The following is an 18,945-nucleotide window of genomic DNA, read 5'->3' as shown; positions in this document are numbered from 1 at the left end:
GTCTCTTCTCCCAAGTAACAAGCGATAGGACAAGAGGAAATGGCCTCAAGTTGTGCCAGGGGAGGTTTAGACTGGATATTAGGAAAAATTTCTTCACCAAAAGGGTTGTCAAGCATTGGAACAGGCTGCCCAGGGAAGTGGTTGAGTCACCATCCCTGGAGGTATTTAAAAGACACATAGATGTGGCACTTAAGTACATGGCTTAGTGGTGGACTTGGCAGTGTCAGGTTAACAGTTGGACTCTTAATCTTAAGGGCCTTTTCCAACCCAAATGATTCTAAAATGGATAGAGAAATGGGAATGAGTCCAGGAAAAGGCTGCTGAGATCATTGAGGGATTGGAGCCCATGATGCCTGTGAGACGTGGGCCGCTTTAGCCTGCTAAAGAGGAGGCTAAAGGGTCATTTTACAATAGCTTACAATTGAATTAAAGTGAGTTATAAAGTAGACAGAGCCAAACTCTTTTTGATAGTGGCAGAAAATATAATAAGGGGCCATAGCCACAGACTGTGGCTTGGAAGAGTCAGACCAGACATTAAGAAAAACATTTGCATTAAAAGTGTAGAGCAGCATTGGACAAAGGCCTAGAGAGGTTCTGGAATCTCTATTCTTTCGCCACTCAGCTAGGCAAAGTCATGGCTGACCTGATCTAATGTTGGTGACAGTGCTGCTTTGAGCAGCAGAAGGATGTACTAGATCATCTCCAGAAGTCTCTTCTAACAAATATTTCTGATTTTGTGTTACTTCACTAAATGCCCACAGGAACAGAAAGATTCATTCCTGCTCCCTAAGCCCTATTCAAGCCTACTCTCTTCCCCACATTCCTCATCCCAGACTCTGCAAGCAAGTATAAGATATAATCAGTACCTTGCTGTTTAACTGCTGAATTCTGAGCTCTTTTTGGTGCAGTTCTTTCAGGCTGTCACTTAGCTGGGCCTGGAGATGTTTTGTCTCTGTTTCTAGGCTTGAAAAGTCCCCTCTCAGAACTTCTGAAGAAATCTGCCAGGGAAAGAACAATAGAAAATATACTGCACATGTGACAACCCACTCTCATATTATTCCCCTCTGTTTAGTATACCAGGGTCAAAGCCCAACATTATTCCTAGGTCTGGAACTTGATCTGCTCAAGCAAAACAGCAAATGGGGAATAAACAGAAACATCCTAAAAGCCATCTGAAAATCCAAATAATTAGGAAAGATTACTGAACTTGCACATACTACGGGTCCGTCTCAAAAGCTGTCTTAAAGCTGTCTACAATACAGGAAGGAAAAAAAGCGTATGAATGAGAACAAAAAAAAACCCAAACAAAAACCCAAAGCAAATGTCCACACTGCTGTCATTCAACACAGACTAAAAGGTTAGCACTGAAGCATTCTCCTGGAAAGCATCACATGCACATTGTTCTAGCTTTTTCTTTGCATATATGCATGTGTGTGTCAAAGGGATAAGGGGAGATTTCCTCCCTCCTCCACTGACATAAAAGCTGCTCACTGGAACATTACAGGTGTGGGCAGGAGAGTTCTTTCCTTGCTCATAATGTAATGGTATTGTGTATGCAGCAGGCAAGCTTCCTTCCCTAGACCAAGCAAAATACTCAACATATTCAACTCCACTTTTAGGACTGTGATACAGGGGAAAGAAGGCAGAAAGTGTAATGTTCAGTCCTCAGCCTCTCTGGGCTTGAGTCAGGATTGTAGATCCCTGTCATGGTAAAACCAGGGATAATAAATAAAAATTCAATAGGAAACTTAAAAATTAGAAGGTGACATTAAAAGGAGAACTAAACTAAACCAGAAGATCTTAGATTCAAACACAGTGCAAAAAGCAATTCTAAAATAGCCAGAAAGAAAGACCTGAGAAGTTCCATACTGCTTAGAAGGACCTAAGGTGCCTAGGAAGCCCTGTCTCTTCTACTCTCTTTGTGGAAACATTAGGAACCATGAACTAAGGGAAGAGCACATAAGGGTACGCCAGAGTTTTCTAAAGGTTTTCAATGATCCAAGTTGTATTGTTGGTATAGTCCTTGGAGGTCACACAACAAAATTCGATACTGCAGTCTGTACAAGCTAAATACAAGCAACACATGCTACTTTGTCTGAATTTCAAGCCTCACATTTCCATGCAATGAATAATCTGTGTATTTCCACCCACCTTCGTTTGGTACTGCTCCTCTACAATTTGAGACTTGCTGAAGGGCAGTCTCATTTCTTGCATGATCCTTTGTAAATGGCTCAGTTGCTTGTCTTTTTCTGCTATGACCATCAGGTACTGCTCCTTTATGCTGGTGTTCTGCTTTTCCCAGGTAGTTTTCTCTTGTCTGCCCAGTACGACACAAAGGAAATTACCAGGAAGTTACCAGTATCACTTATGATATCCAGGTATCCAGCTCAGAATGAGCTGAGGATTATTCTATTTCCTATCATTAGCCCATGCCAGAAAAGAAGTTTTATAACTAAACCAAAACAAAACAACCCACTTAAGTACAGGAATCTTAAAAGCAGAGTTAAGGAAGTATTCTGTATTTGGCTCAACACCGCTCAATTTGACTCAACAATCTCACACTGTGAGATTGTTCAATGCTCACACTTTTGGTATTCCTGGGCATTGTTTTGATCTTGCTGTACACAGAGTTTTGTCAAGCAAGTCATTGACAATGCCACTTGTCATCATAACATTATCACTGCTTCAGTCAAATATGCACTAGAACCATAGCATTGATCCCAACATGCAAACTTGAGGCCTTAGCTTAGTTTATATTGTAGAAGCTAGACAGGAAATAAATCTCCTTTTCTTTTATGAGGAGATAAATAAAATTTGTAAGCTGCTTCAAACTTTACAAGATCTGAAGTATTAGTTTGAGGGTCAGATTGGGAGCAGGGGGAGGGGGAAGGAGCACTACAAGTTTTTATATCACTTTGGACAAAGATAAGCCATACATCTTTCCACAAAAAAACCCCACCCCTTTCACTCCAGGTTCAATGATTCTTGGATCTCTGAAGTACCTGAAAGGATTTTTTCCCCATTTTTAGAACAGAGCATATTTGTCTGACTAGTTTTAGTCCAGTTGGAGATGACAATTTACTAGACCTGCATTACAGACTTTTTAAAAAATAGAAGACATAAAACAAGTGAAACAGAAGATTAGACAGTCAGACAAAAGGAGTATTAGCTAAACAATGGTATCAGTGGGATAATAAAGGATGTTCAACATCAGCTTGGAATGGAGAGTTATATACATAAGCTCCAATACAAGAAACAGCCTAAGTTTCCTCTCAAACAGATGATATTGGCCACCACTGGATGAAGGAAATAAAAATTAAAAGGTCATTGATCTATTTCACACAGGCGTTTCCTTCCAATATGTTGGGCTGTAATCCTTCACCCTAAATCTGAGACAAAAGCTGAACAAGGGAAACGTGTGCCCACTCCTGAACAAGACAAAGTGATTTAGTGACAGCTGACACAGGTAAGGGTGAGGTTCTCAATGCTTTCTTTGCCTTCTGCCCACAATTGCTCTTTCAGTGAAAGAAACAGCACATTTGCATCTCTGAGGCAGTGAGAAGACAGACAATTCTCACCTAAGCTGCTGGAGCTCCTGCTGGTAGACAACACTTTCTTGCTTCAGCTGTTCTTGGAGACGGTGCTGTTTATCTGCATCTTGCTGATATTCCTGCAGTTGTGCTTTTAAGCGAGAATTTTCAGCTGATTCTACTCCGACTAGTATGTATTGCTGCTGCAGATTCTTCAGCTCTCTTACCTTTAATTAAAGGGAAATATCAGAGTGTCTGACAACTGAGCAAGCAGCTAGGTTTATTACTTATAAGTGTTTAAGAGCATTTCTCATTGTGGCATCTGGAGGGAAAAAAGTTACATTCAGACGACAGAAACTAGAAATTGATTCAGTGATTACAGCAGTCTACTAAAAACTGCTCAGAAAAAAAACCTCAGAGAATTCTATTGCTAATGAGAGTAGTGACTTTTTAGACCTTCCATGAAGATGTGACATACATTAACAAAAAGACCCCAGGACTACAGTATTAATTCCCTTATTCAGAGGAAGACAAAGTGAGACAGAAGGAGCTGGTTAAGAATAACTCCTGAAGTTGGTATTTACTGTAAACCAGGGAAGTGAGGAACTAAAATCCTTTTGACAGTCTACTCAGACTGGAATTAGAAACAAGTTGTCATTACACATCCATCACTGCAATCAGTTTTCAAAGAGAAGATGACGTGACTGACTCTGGAGACAGGGAAGTACTTCATGAGTCAGGAGATCCTTCTACTGAGGATCTATCTTAGTATTAGCAGCGCTACACAGATATGCAAGTTCAACAAAACAGCAGAAGAGCAGACATAAATCTACAAATAACTGAGATATAAAACAGACAAGAAGGAATATGTGCTTAAGACAGTATCACAAAGTCTGTTGTGAATTAACAGAAGGGAAAACTAAGACAGACTAAGTGATGGTGGAAAATGATTGTAAAAGTCTGTCATCTGACCAGCAACTAGAACTCTGAAACTTGCTGAACCGCATTGTGCCAGAGACTATACAAACACAGACACATTAAGTATGCAAGCAAGGATGTCAAAATGAAGCTGCAATGCCTTGTACCTGTCTTGACAATCAGCTGCCAAGATGAGGAACAGACCCAAGACTTTGCTCTAGTCTCTTCTACAAATTTAAGACAAATCAAATGCACGAGATTCCACAGATATGGACTAAGCAGGTTAACAGGGAACCCATATCTTATTTCTATGATTCCATATTTTAAATCAAGCTAACAAGAGAAACCACCCTGCAAAGTTAACAATGAAATCACAGCTTCCATATGTCAGAGAAGATAACATAGATGACACATACTAAATCCATGGGATCTGATGGAGCATGCCCACAAACTCTAAGGCCATTGGGAGGTAACTCAATTACCTTTGAAAGGTCATGGTGACTGGGAGAGGTTCCTGAAGACTGGAACAAAGCAAATGTCATCCCTACCTACAAGAAGGGCAAGAAGGAGGAACTGGGGAACTGCAGGCTGGTCAGCCTCATCTCCATCCCTGGGAAGGTGATGGAGCAACTAATTCTGGAAACCATTTCCAGATACATGAAAAAACAGGTTGCCCAGAGAAGTTGTGGAATATCCACCAATGGAGATATTCAGTATCTGACTGGATACTGTCTTGGGCAACCTATTCCAGCTGACCTTGTTTGAGCAGGGGGGTTGGACTAGAAGATTTCCAGAAGTCCCTTCCAACATCAACTATTCTGTGATTCTGTGAAGATTATATGATCTATGTTTCACATTGCAAATACCAGATCTATGTGTGCTGAATTTTAAGATCTGAAGATCCAAATCTTCTATGAGGCTTTAAGTAAGAGCAGGAAGAGAGAACAAGGACTTACTACTCTGTCTCTGTCATTCTGCAAGGAGGACAGTGCCTTCTTAAGACTCTGCACTTCTGAAGGAGTGGTGGAAGTGCTCTCTTCTGCTTGTTGCTTCACTTCTTCAATCTTACGTGTTTTGCCCAATTCATTCAGCAGACGGTCTCGCTCATTCTGCAGGCTTGCCATAGCCTTGGAGAAAGATTTGACTTGGTTGGAAGAGCCTTCCAGTTCTGAAGACAAATGGAGAAGCTCATCATCTTTGGCTCTGAGCTTTTGATTAAGTTTCTCAATCTGGGCCAAGAGACCTCTTTCATCAGTGGCTTTCTGCAGCTCTGTCAGCTCAGATCTCACTGTATCTCGGTCCCTGGCAGTGGAACATTGCTCCTCTTGTAGCTGAACCATCTGTTTCTGAAGATTCTGCACTAGACTCTTTTGTTCCTCTAAGTCTGCAGAGTATTTCTGTTTCAAAACATGAAGCTCTTCATTGGCTTGGTCTCTGCTATCCTGAAGAGAGCTCATGGACTTCCCAAAAGACTGAATTTGAGCTCTGAGATCTTTGTTTTCATCTGTGACTGCAAGAAATTTCTGTTCCATTTCCATCAAGTCCCGTGCCAACTCTGCTACTCTCTCTTCTGCTGTTTCTGTTTCATTCCTCATTATCCCTGCATCATGATGTAGGTGCTTCAATTCCTTTCGAAGCCTGTCCTCAGCCTCTCCCACTCTCTTGGCTGCATCTCTTTGAATACATACTACTTCCTCCTCAAGTTCTGTTATCCTTTTCTGTGAGAGGGAAAGCTTATGACTCAGTTCTTGTGCCTCTTCCTCTCGGGCCTTCAGTTGTGCTTGACACTCCATGATAGGACCCCCCTCACATAATGCTGTCATCTCACTCTGCACCCGAGACAGAGAGGACATAAGGGTTTCAACCTCTTGAGACATACTGACTTTATCCTCTCTCAAGGCTTCCATGCACTTCCTGAGATCATCCTGCGTGCGCTCGGACTCCTTCAGCTGTGTTTCTATGATTGCCTTCTCCTTTTCCAGAGTTTGGATCCGCTGAAGCTGTGTTTTGAGAAGTTGTTTCTGTTGGGAGTCCTTTATTGAAATCACTTGGTTCAGGTCTTCTCTATACCGCACCAACTCTGCATTCAGCTTGGCATTCTCAGAGTTGAGGTCATCCATCTGGCTATGAAAACTTCTGATTTCTTCCTTGAGCTTATTGTTTTCAGCAGCAGCCTCTTGAATTAGCTGGTCTTTTTCCAAGATTATAACAAGATGACGTTCCTCAAGTTGCTTGTAGTCTCTCAGTATGCGGTCTCTGTCGTCTTGCAAAGATGACATGGACTTGGTGAAGGAGTCCAGTTGTGCCTTCTGCTGCTTACTTTCTTCTCTGCTCATCTTCACCTTTTCAGTGAGACGGTCAAGTTTGTCAAGAAATTTGTTCTTCTCATTTTCCAAGGCTTTTTTATCTTCTTCTTCCTTACTTAGCTTATGCTCCAACTCTTTCATCTCTTCAGAATGTTGCTGCTGTAATTCAGATAGAGCAGCCATAACTGCTTCTTCCTTGGCAGACAGCAAACTAATGATCTTTTGATCCTTGGCACTAGTTGCTTCATGCAGCTTATTTGTTAGGTCCTTGGAAGCTTGCAGATCAGCCTCAAGCTGTTCACAGCTGAATTTAAAATTCTGGATACTGGTCTCTTGTTGCTTGACCACACTCTCCAGCTCTTCCCTGACCAATTCACATTTGGTGAAGGAATTCTGTAAGTCAGCAAGCTGGTCTCTCAGGCTGCTGTTTTCTGACTCCAGTTTCTGCTGTTCATTCTGAGACTTGCTGTACAGTTTCTGATACCCTTCAAGCTGACTCAAAAGCTCCTTTTTTTCCTCCTGCAACATTTCACATGTCTTTTGATGATGCTGAATCTCCTTCCTGGATTCAGACTCCCAGTCTTTCTTGTTGCGTTCCAGCCTGAAAACAGAGAAAAGAAAGTCAGTCACAAATCAATGAAGTAGCTCAGTATCCAAAACCACAGTAATAGTTTTCATTGATTATACTGATTTAGAAAAGCCATAAAATTAGTTTTACTTTAAGAAAGCAAGCTGGAAATATCCAGATGATTAGTTTTCCCTCAATTTAAAATTCAAGGCATCTTTTAAAGTTCTGACTGCACGACGGTCTGAAGGGGGTGGTGCTGGGGGAATATTTTTTAAAAGTTGCCCAGTGAGATAAATCTTTATGTCAATATTGAAAAAATGGAGTGTTGAATGTTATCACCTCCTTTTCATTAAAATACTTCTTTCTCTCATCCGTTGTAGCTAACCAAAAAAAAAAAAAAAAAAAAAAGAAATCAATGAAATTGCTGTTCTCATATGCTTGATGTTAATTTAATGTTCCAGCATGCAAAGATATAGCATTTTGATCACAAACTTTATAGGACAATTTTACTCATGTCAGAACAGTTTGGTTTTGAATTTTGGAAATTCCCAGATTTACATTTTGGTATGTTTCCATAACTCCCTCTTTCCCTCAAATTCTATTTTGGGATTAAACTGGAATGATGTATCCCAATGCTCTCTTCACCTGTCAAGTTTAATCTCTGAATGCAACAACTCTATGCAAAGAATCTATTTCAAATTTCACATTAATAAAGACTCTAGATAGTACTCCGATAGCTACTGCTTGTCACAGAGAATAGATGTAACATGGGTACCCTAATGATGAGAAGAAGGAATATTTTACAGTGTTAATCTCCCTGTATCCTTGTGCAGACAACAAATACATAGTACCTCCCTACAACATAACTCCAAACCTCCTTTCTATCCAAACATAAGTGATCCAGGAGATAAGCCTTATATTTATGGCTTTATTAGGAAGACTAATCCTACTCTCCATCTTAGGCATTCATTAGTTTTGCCAATCATGTCACATTTAGCATATTTACATACACAAAATTCTTTCTTTCTGGTATACTGCAAAAGGAAAGGGGAATCCTACCTCACCTGTGGCTGCTGCCTTGTCAAAAGGAAATACAAGAATACCAGCTGAGTCATTATCATCTTCCTTACCTGGATATATGTGTCTGAAGTTCTTCCACATGTATGGTCATCTGCTTCATCTGGTCCTTTAGCGCAACACAAGTTTCCTCTTTTGAACGTATTTCTTCCTCCTTCTTTTGAATAGATTCAGTGAATTTCTTCTCCCATGTTTTTGATTCGTCTATTACTCTATCCCTGTCATCCTGAAGGGAAGACATGCTCCTGGTGAAGGCTGCAAGCTGGGCTAGTGTTTTGTTTAGGCTGCCTTCCAATTGCTTGGCTTCTTGATCCTTTGTCTTCAAGGAGTCTTGAAGATCACCAACAGTTGCTTCCATATAGTCTTTCTCCCTCTGCAAAGTTGCCAGCTTTTCTTCCATGTTTTTAATTTCCTTTGAGTGCTTGTCTTTTTCCTGTTCCAGTCTTCTCTCAAAGTCCTCATCTTTTTTCTTCATTTGAATTTTAATATTCTCTTTGTTTGCCTGCAACTCTTCTTTCACTTTGACACTCTCTGCTAGAACCCTTGCTGCCTCACTCTGGGTGTCATCCAATACTACTCTGCAGAGAGCAAGCTCTGCTTGGGCTTTCTTGGTGTCTTCAACTGCTTTAGCTAAAGTCTCTTTGGCTGCTTCTACCTCTTTCTGAGACTCACTCTGCAGAAATTCCAGAGCTTTAACAGTTCTTTCTAAACTACTGTTCTTTTCTTGGCTTTTAATACAGTCCTTCTGCAGCTGCTTAATCTCCTGCTGTTTCTGTTTCAGCAGTTCCTGAAGCTCCTTTACATGTGTGCTGCTGTCTCCCCTCCAACTGCATTTTAGCTTTTCTACAAATTCCTTTTGCTTTTCTGAACTTGCTTTACTTTTCTCCTTTGCCATCTGACATTTCTCCTCCTCCAGTTCATGCATCATTCTCTGCAAACTCTGAAGCTCATGTTTCAGTTGCTCATTTTTGATCTGGAAGTCTGTTGCATCTTGCTGATAGTTTCCAATACTCCCATTAAGTTCTGCCAGCTGATTCATGAGCCTTTCTTCCAAATCATCCTTCTCAGCCTCTAGCCTGTCCTTCAGTTCTGTCATCCTGATGAGGTCATCTTTGGTTTTTTGGACCATTTGTTCCATCTTTGCTACTGTGTCCTGAAGAGCATTCAATTCATGGACTTTCTCTTCCATTTGGGTCTCTAAAGCCCTCTTCTCACCTGCTAAAGTCTCAACACACATGCGGATGTCACCCAGCTGTTGCTCTGAAGCCCTCCTATTATCTTCTAGTTCTGCGATTCGCTCTGTGAGCTCAGCTATCTGCTGGATGTAGGTACCAAGATCTTCACAAGGGCTACTACCTTCAAATGCTTTTTGTTCCAGCTCTGCAGTAGGAGAATCTGGTCTAAAACTTATGTCCACTTGATTTTCAGTCCTCTCCACTGGTGGTGGTGTGGCAACTGCCTGATTTGTTTCTTCCTCTGTTGTCTTCTGAGCAACATACTTGTCTACCAGTTCTCTGCTTTCCTTCAGCTTAGATTCTGTTAACTGCAAATGACACTTTAAGTCTGTGATCTCTTGATTAAGAGACTCCTTTTCAGCCATTACTGTCTCAAGCTGAGCAGAAAGAGACTGGTAATCCCTCCTAGAGCTCTCCAGATCTTTTTTCAGGCTAGCATTTGTAAAGATATCTCCAGTCCTGTGTAGTTCTCCATCTGTAAAACGCATCTCTGCTCTAAGCTTCTCATTCTCCTCCTCTAGTTCCAGGATCTTTTGTTGCTTTGATTTTGCAAATTTCCTCATTTTCTCCTTCATTCCATCAATTTCCTGTCCAGCCTCCTGTAGCTGCTTATCTGTTTCCTCTTTTTTTGCTTCAACACTTTTCAGCTTAATGAAAATTTCCTGCTTTTCCTGCCTAACAGTTTCCAAAACACGCCGAATCCGCTCAGCCTCATTACTCACATTCTCATATGACTGCAGGAGAGTTTCATATTCTTTCTGAAGCTCCCTGTATTTCTCATGCCACTCAGAACCCTCAGTGGCTTGAAAGCATTTCAAGGATTCCATCTCCTTCTCCAGCTTCTCCTTCTCTAGAACAACTCTATCTAAAGTAAATGTCAGGTTTTTACAGCATCCATCAAGATTCTGATTTTCTGTAAGTACTTTATCAACTTCTGCAATAAGTTTTTCTCGCTCTTCAGTGAGGCCCGCTAACTTTTCTGTTAAAGTATCTGTTTCTTTAACATGGCCACATATTTGGCTTTCCATATTTGTCAACTTGACACAAAGATTTTCAATAGTAGTTTTAGCATTAGCCAGCTCCTCTTTTAGAGATTTGCTCTCCTTTAGTGCCTCTTTTCTAGAGATAAGTGCAGCTTGCAACTTTCTCTGCATTTGATTCTTCTGTTTAGCTGCTTCTGCACCATTACCTTGTTTCTCCTGAATTTCAAGCAACTCTGCTTGCAGTCGCTTGCTTTGTTCCTCATGTACCTGAGCTTGAGTTTCCAACTGACTACATAGCCTCTTGACTGAATCCTCTTTTTCCAGCAACTGTGCCTGCACGTTATTGAGAGCTTCACTTTTCTCCCTTAACTGCAAGTTAAGAAATTCCATTTCTTCATCCTTTTGGTGCATGAGTGTTTTCAGGTCTTCCAGACTGCCCTCTCTAGAAATTTTTGCTCGACTCTCCTCCAATTCTGTCCAAAGACTTGCTGCCTTAGCTTCAGCTTGGTCAGAGGTTCTCTTCAGCCCTTCTATCTCCAGAAACAACTGTGCTATGTGCTCTTGCAAATGAAAGACTAATTCTGATTTGCAAGCAAGGTCACTTTGCATATGGCTAACATTATATTCCAATTCCTCTTTCTCCATCTGCAATTTTTCAAGATTTTTCTTAAACTCTTCCCCAGAAACATCTGCAACTTGGACAAGCTTGTTATTTGTTGTATTTTCTGCTTCCATGCATGAAGAATCCAACCCACCTTGATCCCCAAGAACATTCTCTGTTGATCCTTTCTGTTCTTGGAGTTGTCTGAGCTGAGCTTGGATGCTCTCCTTCTCTTTGCTTTGCTTATCAAATTGTTCTTGTAGAATGTTGTAATCATCTTTCTGCTGTTTCAGCTGTTCTCTGTGATGCCTGTCTTTTTCTTGAGCCTTTTTTATAGTGTCTTTGCGAGATACCAGGGCTTCCTGAAGTTTTTTTTGAAGTTGTTGTTTTTCTTGTTCAAGAGTTGAAATCCTCTCTTTCAGAGCAGACTTTTGGTTTTCTTCAAGATTTGTAGCTACTGAACTATTTTTTTCATTTTCTCCATAATCTTTTGGGCTTTTATTGGTTTCAGTTACTTTGTCAGCAATTGTCTGACTCTCCATGATTTCATCTTTAATTGAAACAATGCTTGTCTTGCCTTGCAAGCTTCGCCTCATTTCCTCAATCACTGCCTGCAACTGTGCTTCAGTAGTTTCTTTATCCAGCAGGTCCTTCCGGATGCTCTGCAACTCAGATTCCTTTTCAGAAAGCAGTTGAATTAGATACTCCTCACTGGGCTGGCTTTCAATATTCACTTCTCCGCTTATCATGCTTGTCATATTTTCTTCCTGTTCAGCTTCTTGAGCCACTGAGGATTCTGATTCATGTTCTCTTCTCAGTTGTACTAATTCATTCTCCAATTTGCTAACCTTCTTCAGAAGCTCCTTCCTGTTAACAAGTGCTGCTTGCAGCTTCCGCTTTACTTGCTCGTTTTCTTTTTTCAGAAGTTCAAGTTTATTTACTAATACATCACTTCCTTTACATGCTGCATCTGTCTCATACTGCTGCTCAGATGCCCCACATTTCAGATATGTATCTTTTGCTTCTATGTTTTGGCCTTTTTCTTCCTGGGCTTTTAATAATAGACTTGTCTGCTCTTTAAGACTCTTCAGCTCATTTCCTAGAGAAAATTTCTCTTCATTCAGCAGGACCATTTTCTCAGACATGCTGACACTGATCTCTGTCATCTGTTGGTCCTTCTCCAGCAAGGTTTGTTGCAGGCTCTCTATAGACCTGGTGTGTTCAGCAACAAGCTGTTCTAGGCGTGCTGTTTCACGACCTTTTGATGCTAATTTTTGGGAAAGCTCTTCTCTCTCAGCTGTATTCTTCCTCAAAAGTTGTTCTAGATCAAGTACTTCACATTCCTTCTTCTCAATCTGGCTTCTCAGATCTTTTAGTTGCATGTCCTGGTCAGAAAGCTGAAGTTGCGCTTCATCCAAGTCTTTTTGCAAAGCTTCAATTTTTATCTCCTTGGATTTAAATTCATTTTTAAGGCTCTGGATTTGTTCTCTCAGAAGACTGCTTTGACTGTCTGACAGTCTCTGCTTTTCTGAAAGAGCTAGATTTTCCTCAAGGTGCTTCACTTGCTCTTTCAGTTCTGTTATGGTAGAAAGTTCCTTCATCTGACACAGGAGCTGATCTCGTTCTTCAGTCAAAACACAAAATGCACTGTCAGAATCCTCTATTTTTTTTCTGTATTCCTCAGCCAACTGGTTTAGCCTATTTATTTCTGCACTTTTTTCTCCTAGATCTTTCTTATAGGATTCTTCTGATTTCTGCAGAATTATCTGCAGTTCTGTAATTTGGTTTTGTAACTTTATCAGTTCTTGAGAGGTGCCAGGCTCTGGATCTGCTGTAGAGACTTCTTGCATTGCCTCCATCTCCCCTCTGCAGGGGACAGTGCTCCACTGGGGCACTTCTTGAAGACTGATTCTGTTCTCCTGAAGCACACCAATTTGCTGCATTTCTATTTCTCTCAGTAATGAGCTACTGCCCAACTCATTTTGTGTATCTGAAGCCTTCTGCTCTTCCCCCTCAAGAAACCGCATCTGGGAATTATCTTCCAGCTGGTTAGCTGCTTCTCCTGTTTGGTTACCTGTAGAAGTTTGGCCATTTGGGCCCTTGAGCTGCCTTTTCAAAAAAGTTATTTCTTCTTGGGCTTCTTTCAGTTCCAGCAGCAAAACTGACAGCTCTTTCTGTTTCTCTGCAGAAAGAGATTCTAGAATTCCAGGCGGACAACCTTCCTCAGTAAACTGCTCACTTCCATTGGGAAAGCCATCTGTTCTTGCCTAAAAGGAAATAATAGGTTTCAATTTTCCTTTGAATCCTGTGAAAGGGTCACTTTTGGAAGTATCTGCTTTCCACATTTTGTAGTTCAAGGATACCCTTTCTTGAGCTGGCTATTGCAATAAACAGTAGCCTCACTAATAACAGGAGGACTCCTCAGGTCATTTCTGTTCATTTCAGTTTCTGAAGTTGCAGCATGAAAGATTCTGGCTTTAGGATTAGACTATAAATGTAACTTCCTATTCCCTTATTTCCCATTCTCTTGATTACAAGATAGTATGATTCTGAAGTGTTTCAGTTCTCCTGTGATTCTCACAAGCCCTCCACTGTACTTATCCAGCCACATTTTCCTGGCATCCTATCTGTAGTCTCTGAATGAGGAGGTTTTGTCCCCTATTCTATCTGTCTGTTTAACATGGCAAAGAAACAGTGTAGAAGCCCGTATTCGAGTCTGTGTCCATCTCCAAAGTGAGAGCACTAGACAAAGGATCTGGACCAAAGTGCTTGGCTTTTTCCAAATAACTATCTTAAGGTTTCCTCTCACCCCCAAAAACAGATTACAAAAGAAAAGTGGTCACAAATCCTTCCCAGAAAGCATGGATCAGCAGCCCACCAATAGGTCAACGTCTTGTGTTGTAAAGGCTGTCCGTTCATCAGTTTGGAGAGCAGAAAGAATTTACGGGGAACTATTAAAGGAGAGCTATTTCTTAAAGCCTGTTGCAGTGTTGCAACAACCCCTTTAAGTTACGTGATGTTAAAAACCCAGCTCTTTGGGGCTTTTAAACTAAATGAAATTTTTCATATCCACAGATGCATACAATACTGAGGGGAAAAAAAGTTCTGGACTAAATTTGTACCTCAGGGAGCACCAAAGTGTCATCAAAAGGCTTCTGCACTTCAGAATTCACCAGGTCTCCTGACACACCTAGTGATAGAAGGTACACTTGTCACCATCAGCATAACGAGTTGCATGTAAAGTCAGTAGGTAAGTGGAGAGACAATATATGAGACTGGAGCTTCTCTAGTTTCCAAGGTGAGAAAGACCAAAAACAACAACAACAAAAAAAGTTTGAGCCTATGCATTGCACCCAGACATCCCCAATAGCTCTGCACATGCAAAACCTCCTGCATTTGCTGCATGCCGGCATCACCTAAGTCTAGACTATATCTAACCTCTACAGAAGAATGAAGAGGCAAAGAGACAAGTGAACTAGGTAACAGGTTGTTTTGTTTTGGGTTGTGGGGTTTTTTTTTTTTTTTTTTTAATAATTTGGGGGCAGGGGTGATGGTGGTAATTCCAGACACAAAAAGAAACTTACTAGCTTGCAGAGATGTTGTAATAATCAAATGTAAGTATACAATTCACATAACGTTGATGCTGCTATAGAAATCCATTGTAGAGCCCTACCCTATCTACATAGGAACATAGACAATGTGCCTTTGTCTAATAAGCAGGATGTGGCTGTTGAAAGCAGAAGTTTAACTGATGTATTACTAGCCTAGTTAGTAAACCACGAAGAACCACTTAGATCTGCCAAAAAAGTAGGAAACTAGGGGAAAGGCAATTCTGGTAGGGGGAGATCGCGACCACCGACTTGTGGACCGCCTACCCCAATTATACCACCGACTCAAATGATGAAGTTGAAGAACAACTAAGCATGCGTACTAATTTACATGCTTGGTGAAGAGATGTGAACCAATCATTTAATAGAAGAATACTGCATATGTATTAGGAAGTTGAATATGTTAATGCTTTGTGTATAAATAACTTAATTTGAAAGCTTGCGGTGCTGTCTTGAGACAGACACCCATATCTGTGCAAATATGCAATAAAATACCTCTGCTCTGTGTGTATATTGGCATTTTGCACACCGGGTAAATAAACCCCTATTTTTGGGACAACAGGGAGGAACCCACTTCTTCATCTCATCTTAATTCTCTTCTGTGTCTTACACATCAGCCTCTGCATCTACAAACACACTCTCCTTCAAATCATTCTCCCTTTCTCATCTTAGGAACCACTTCTTTCTTCTCTTTTGATATATCCTATCCATCCCACATTAGAATGTTCTCTTCTACCTCATGTGCATCTTTTCTATCTCCTGTACATCTTTAGATTCTGACCTCAAAGCTCCTCTTCCCAAATCACCTTAGATTTGTCCTTGAAACTTCTCAAATTTCCACAATTTTCTTGTCACATGCCTTATTCTGTGTCCTCACCTGTAGGAGTAGAAGAGCAGTCTACATAAGAGGCTGGAGCTTCCAGAGTCTGCAAGTCTTGCAACTTCACCTCAGGTCCAACATTCTTATTCTATTGGTTGAAGAAAAAAATACTTAGTTTTGAGCCATGATCTTTGCATTAGAAGTCAGCTATCTTAGCTTAGTCAGCTTTACTTACTGCTCTGCCAAGCTGTAAGTAAAAACCAGAAGTCCCAACTTTAGATACAACTCTGATGCCTAATGAAAATAAATTTAAAAAAAAAAGGTAGATTGGTTTTGATGTAAGCAAGAGACTAAGACATATCTCGGCAGATTAGGATATCAGTGAATGCAACAAGTCTAGTAACTTCCTTCCCACTTTGAGATGCTTCCTCTTCCATCTTCACTGCTTCAAAGGGACTAACTATAGATTCATAACCTTTCACTGAACCACCCAAGCACCGAAGATGAGAAGTCATGTGTTTGTCACTGTATGCCTCACTACTCCAGCGGATAAAGAACCTGCAGTCTTCCCACAAAAGTTACAGTAGGCTCCACCACACAGGCAAACAAACCACCCCACAACAATCTATTAACTGCTATATGTTTCCTGCTTCTCTGTCAGACAGGACAGAACCTGACTGTTGAAGAAGATGGAACACACTGGAAAGAGAGGGGAGATTTTGCTATTTCATAGACACAAACTCTTTTTGACCACATAAAGATGCTGAATAAAGCCCAGGAAATTGGTTAGTTTGCTGTTGACATCCATACAAGAACTAAGACTTCACCTACTAATTTCTTCATTCTGAAAAGTCCACTTATAAGTTAACACGCACCTAAAATGAATGGCAGTATTTCTGGATAGTTCCCAACACACATTGTCTTTCACAACAATTGGCACCGTTAGTACTACTTCTGTGGGAAAAGGTTTGGACTAAAGTACAAAGACACTACGAGTCAGAACTAAGTAAAGTGTCTCTAAAAAAAGCTACTCCCTCCCACCCCCCCAAAAATCAAGTAAAAAAACCCCAACCTAACCCAACAATGGAAAGACTAAAACCAAAATGAAGTATTCAGAATTAACATTTGCTGTAACTACCTAGAATGTAAGTACGGGGTGCTAACAGGTCACACAATCAAAAGGAAACAATCTCCAGCCCCAAGTTCTAGAGCACTTTGCCTTTACAAGCTCCAAGTACTGAAATGGAATGTATGGCATGCATCCAAATAACTTGTGCACATGACCCAAACCCCTGAACTGGGTTTGGATTCACACGTATCTTGGCCTAAAGTCATGGGTCAGATGCACAAGTGGCAGGATATAGCTGTCCCACTGTAAATACTTACATGTAAGCTATTTAGCTAGACTCTTTTTATAATTAAGACATTGAAATTTACAATTCCAGGGTTGGATTCACTGATCCATTTTCAACATCCACCTTGGTCCAGGTGAATCATATGCTAAAGAACCTGTTATTTCCACTGTCTATAAAGGGACTCTAGAAAATAGCTCAAAGGCTTATATCTGCCCTTGAAAACACCGTGTGTGTGTGTGTGTGTGTGTGTGTGTGTGTGCGTACACCTGTTGATCCACTAGCTTACACCTCAACCACAGGCAGTTGGAATGTAAGGGTCTGAAGTCAAGCAGGATGAGCTGACTCAAAATACCTTCTCCAGTTCCAGCATGAGTCCCAAATGTCAACTTTTGCCCTAATACTTCACAGTAATATATATACTATAAACTCTCTCTGTTGGAGAGAAATGTATTACATGAAACACAGCATCATCTTCTTCCCTCTGCTGGCAGGTTGGAACAGAGTGGAGTAGTCTGGAAAGAGCCCAGACCTTGCTCTAAGCTAACAAACAATTCTACAACAAATTCTTAGTACAGATATACAGAGGCAGTCATCTCCATCACCTTGCTGACTGAGTATAAAGCAAAGCAGCAGGTATCTGATCCTGCACTCTTCTCACCAATAGACTGACTGCAATTGTACCTGTAGCTGTTCACAGCAGAAGAGTACAAGGATAGAGTCTACTTGTCTCCCACTTAACAAAGAGAACTCAGCTTCCTCCAGTCAGTCTGCCAGATCTCCATCAGAGCAGTGGGAATGGATAGGTTTGGTTTGAAAGGTATCTTATAATGACAGCTAAGCCTTTGGAATTGTATTTCCTGAGACTTGCCTCAGTTTAGCCTATGGTTTTGCTGAAGAACTAACTATCTATCACGATAGATAGTTACGAATATGGATTGGGTGGATGAAGGACACAAGAATTCCACACAGCCAGCAAAGGGAAATATAGTCTGATAAGAACACAGTACAAGCAGTATTTGGAAGCTATTTCTGTCTTTCATCATTAATCCAGTTAATAATAACCTTCCAAAGAGGATTGCTAAAAAAAGCCATAACAGCTTAGCTGTTTTAAGGCCAGTCCTTGACCTATTTTAGTTTTAGCTTATTTCAGCTGCTTAATCATTACCTGCTTTGCATTTTCTGTGACCACCACAGCTTCCTGCTGAGGCTCCTGGAGAACAAGTTGCAAGTGTGATATTTCTGAAACATTCAAACACAAACAATTTCTTTGAAAATTAAAATGCTGATTTAGAGAATAACAGGATATTCTTCCAGGAGCTTTAGAGACCAGGGCACATGTCTGTTAGTAACGCTTATGTAAGTGGAGATATATAACATTGTCATTGAATAATGTGTTTTGGGTTTTTTTGGAGGCACCACACCAACATCATTTTGGCGGCAACATCACCACAACAACATGCTGTTTTTAGGCACCTTTTAGAAGACAACTAATTGTTGTTATACAGACTAAAATTAAGGAAGAGCTGACAGAGTTTCAAGTGTTAAGAAACATTTTTATAAATTAGAGGAAAGAAGAACTATTGTAGCAAAATGTTTCAAATTTCATTGTGATTGTAAAAATTAAACGAGAAATTCTTAAAATTAGAGAAAAATAAAACACTCAAGGGCCACAGTCCAAGTCAAGATCAGTACAAGAACTCAGCTACTGTTTGACTCAGGATATATTTACAATTATATTTCTGTAAACTGGCACATAAACCCCATTTATCATAGGTACGTCACTGTATATGATGAAACGTCTGGATTGGTAGATGAGGGGAGGGCAGTGGCTATCATCAAGGTCTTCAGTAAGGCTTTCAGCACTGTCTCCTGTAAGAGCCTCATAGAGAAACTGTCGATGTATGGGCTGGATGAGCAGACAGTGAGGTGGATTGAAAACTGGCT

General features: G+C 40.6%; 1 protein-coding gene across 6 annotated transcripts in view; it reads right to left on the bottom strand.

The window, feature by feature from the left end:
* GOLGB1 (golgin B1) overlaps positions 1 to 18,945 on the bottom strand; it is a 53,637-nt gene that overhangs the window by 9,800 nt on the left and 24,892 nt on the right. For all 6 annotated transcript variants that reach the window (XM_075504026.1, XM_075504152.1, XM_075504220.1 and 3 more), the window contains 8 exons: positions 18,167 to 18,240; positions 15,704 to 15,794; positions 14,341 to 14,408; positions 8,453 to 13,485; positions 5,405 to 7,355; positions 3,579 to 3,757; positions 2,152 to 2,317; positions 867 to 998 (listed from right to left, as the gene is read on the bottom strand). In XM_075504026.1, the coding sequence (XP_075360141.1) occupies positions 867 to 998; positions 2,152 to 2,317; positions 3,579 to 3,757; positions 5,405 to 7,355; positions 8,453 to 13,485; positions 14,341 to 14,408; positions 15,704 to 15,794; positions 18,167 to 18,240 (7,694 nt within the window). The remainder of the gene's footprint in view (positions 1 to 866; positions 999 to 2,151; positions 2,318 to 3,578; positions 3,758 to 5,404; positions 7,356 to 8,452; positions 13,486 to 14,340; positions 14,409 to 15,703; positions 15,795 to 18,166; positions 18,241 to 18,945) is intronic.

This window comes from Mycteria americana, chromosome 1 (assembly GCF_035582795.1).
Source record: "Mycteria americana isolate JAX WOST 10 ecotype Jacksonville Zoo and Gardens chromosome 1, USCA_MyAme_1.0, whole genome shotgun sequence".
NCBI classification, from domain to species: Eukaryota; Metazoa; Chordata; class Aves; order Ciconiiformes; family Ciconiidae; genus Mycteria; species Mycteria americana.
This window is presented reverse-complemented; position numbering and strand designations above follow the sequence as displayed.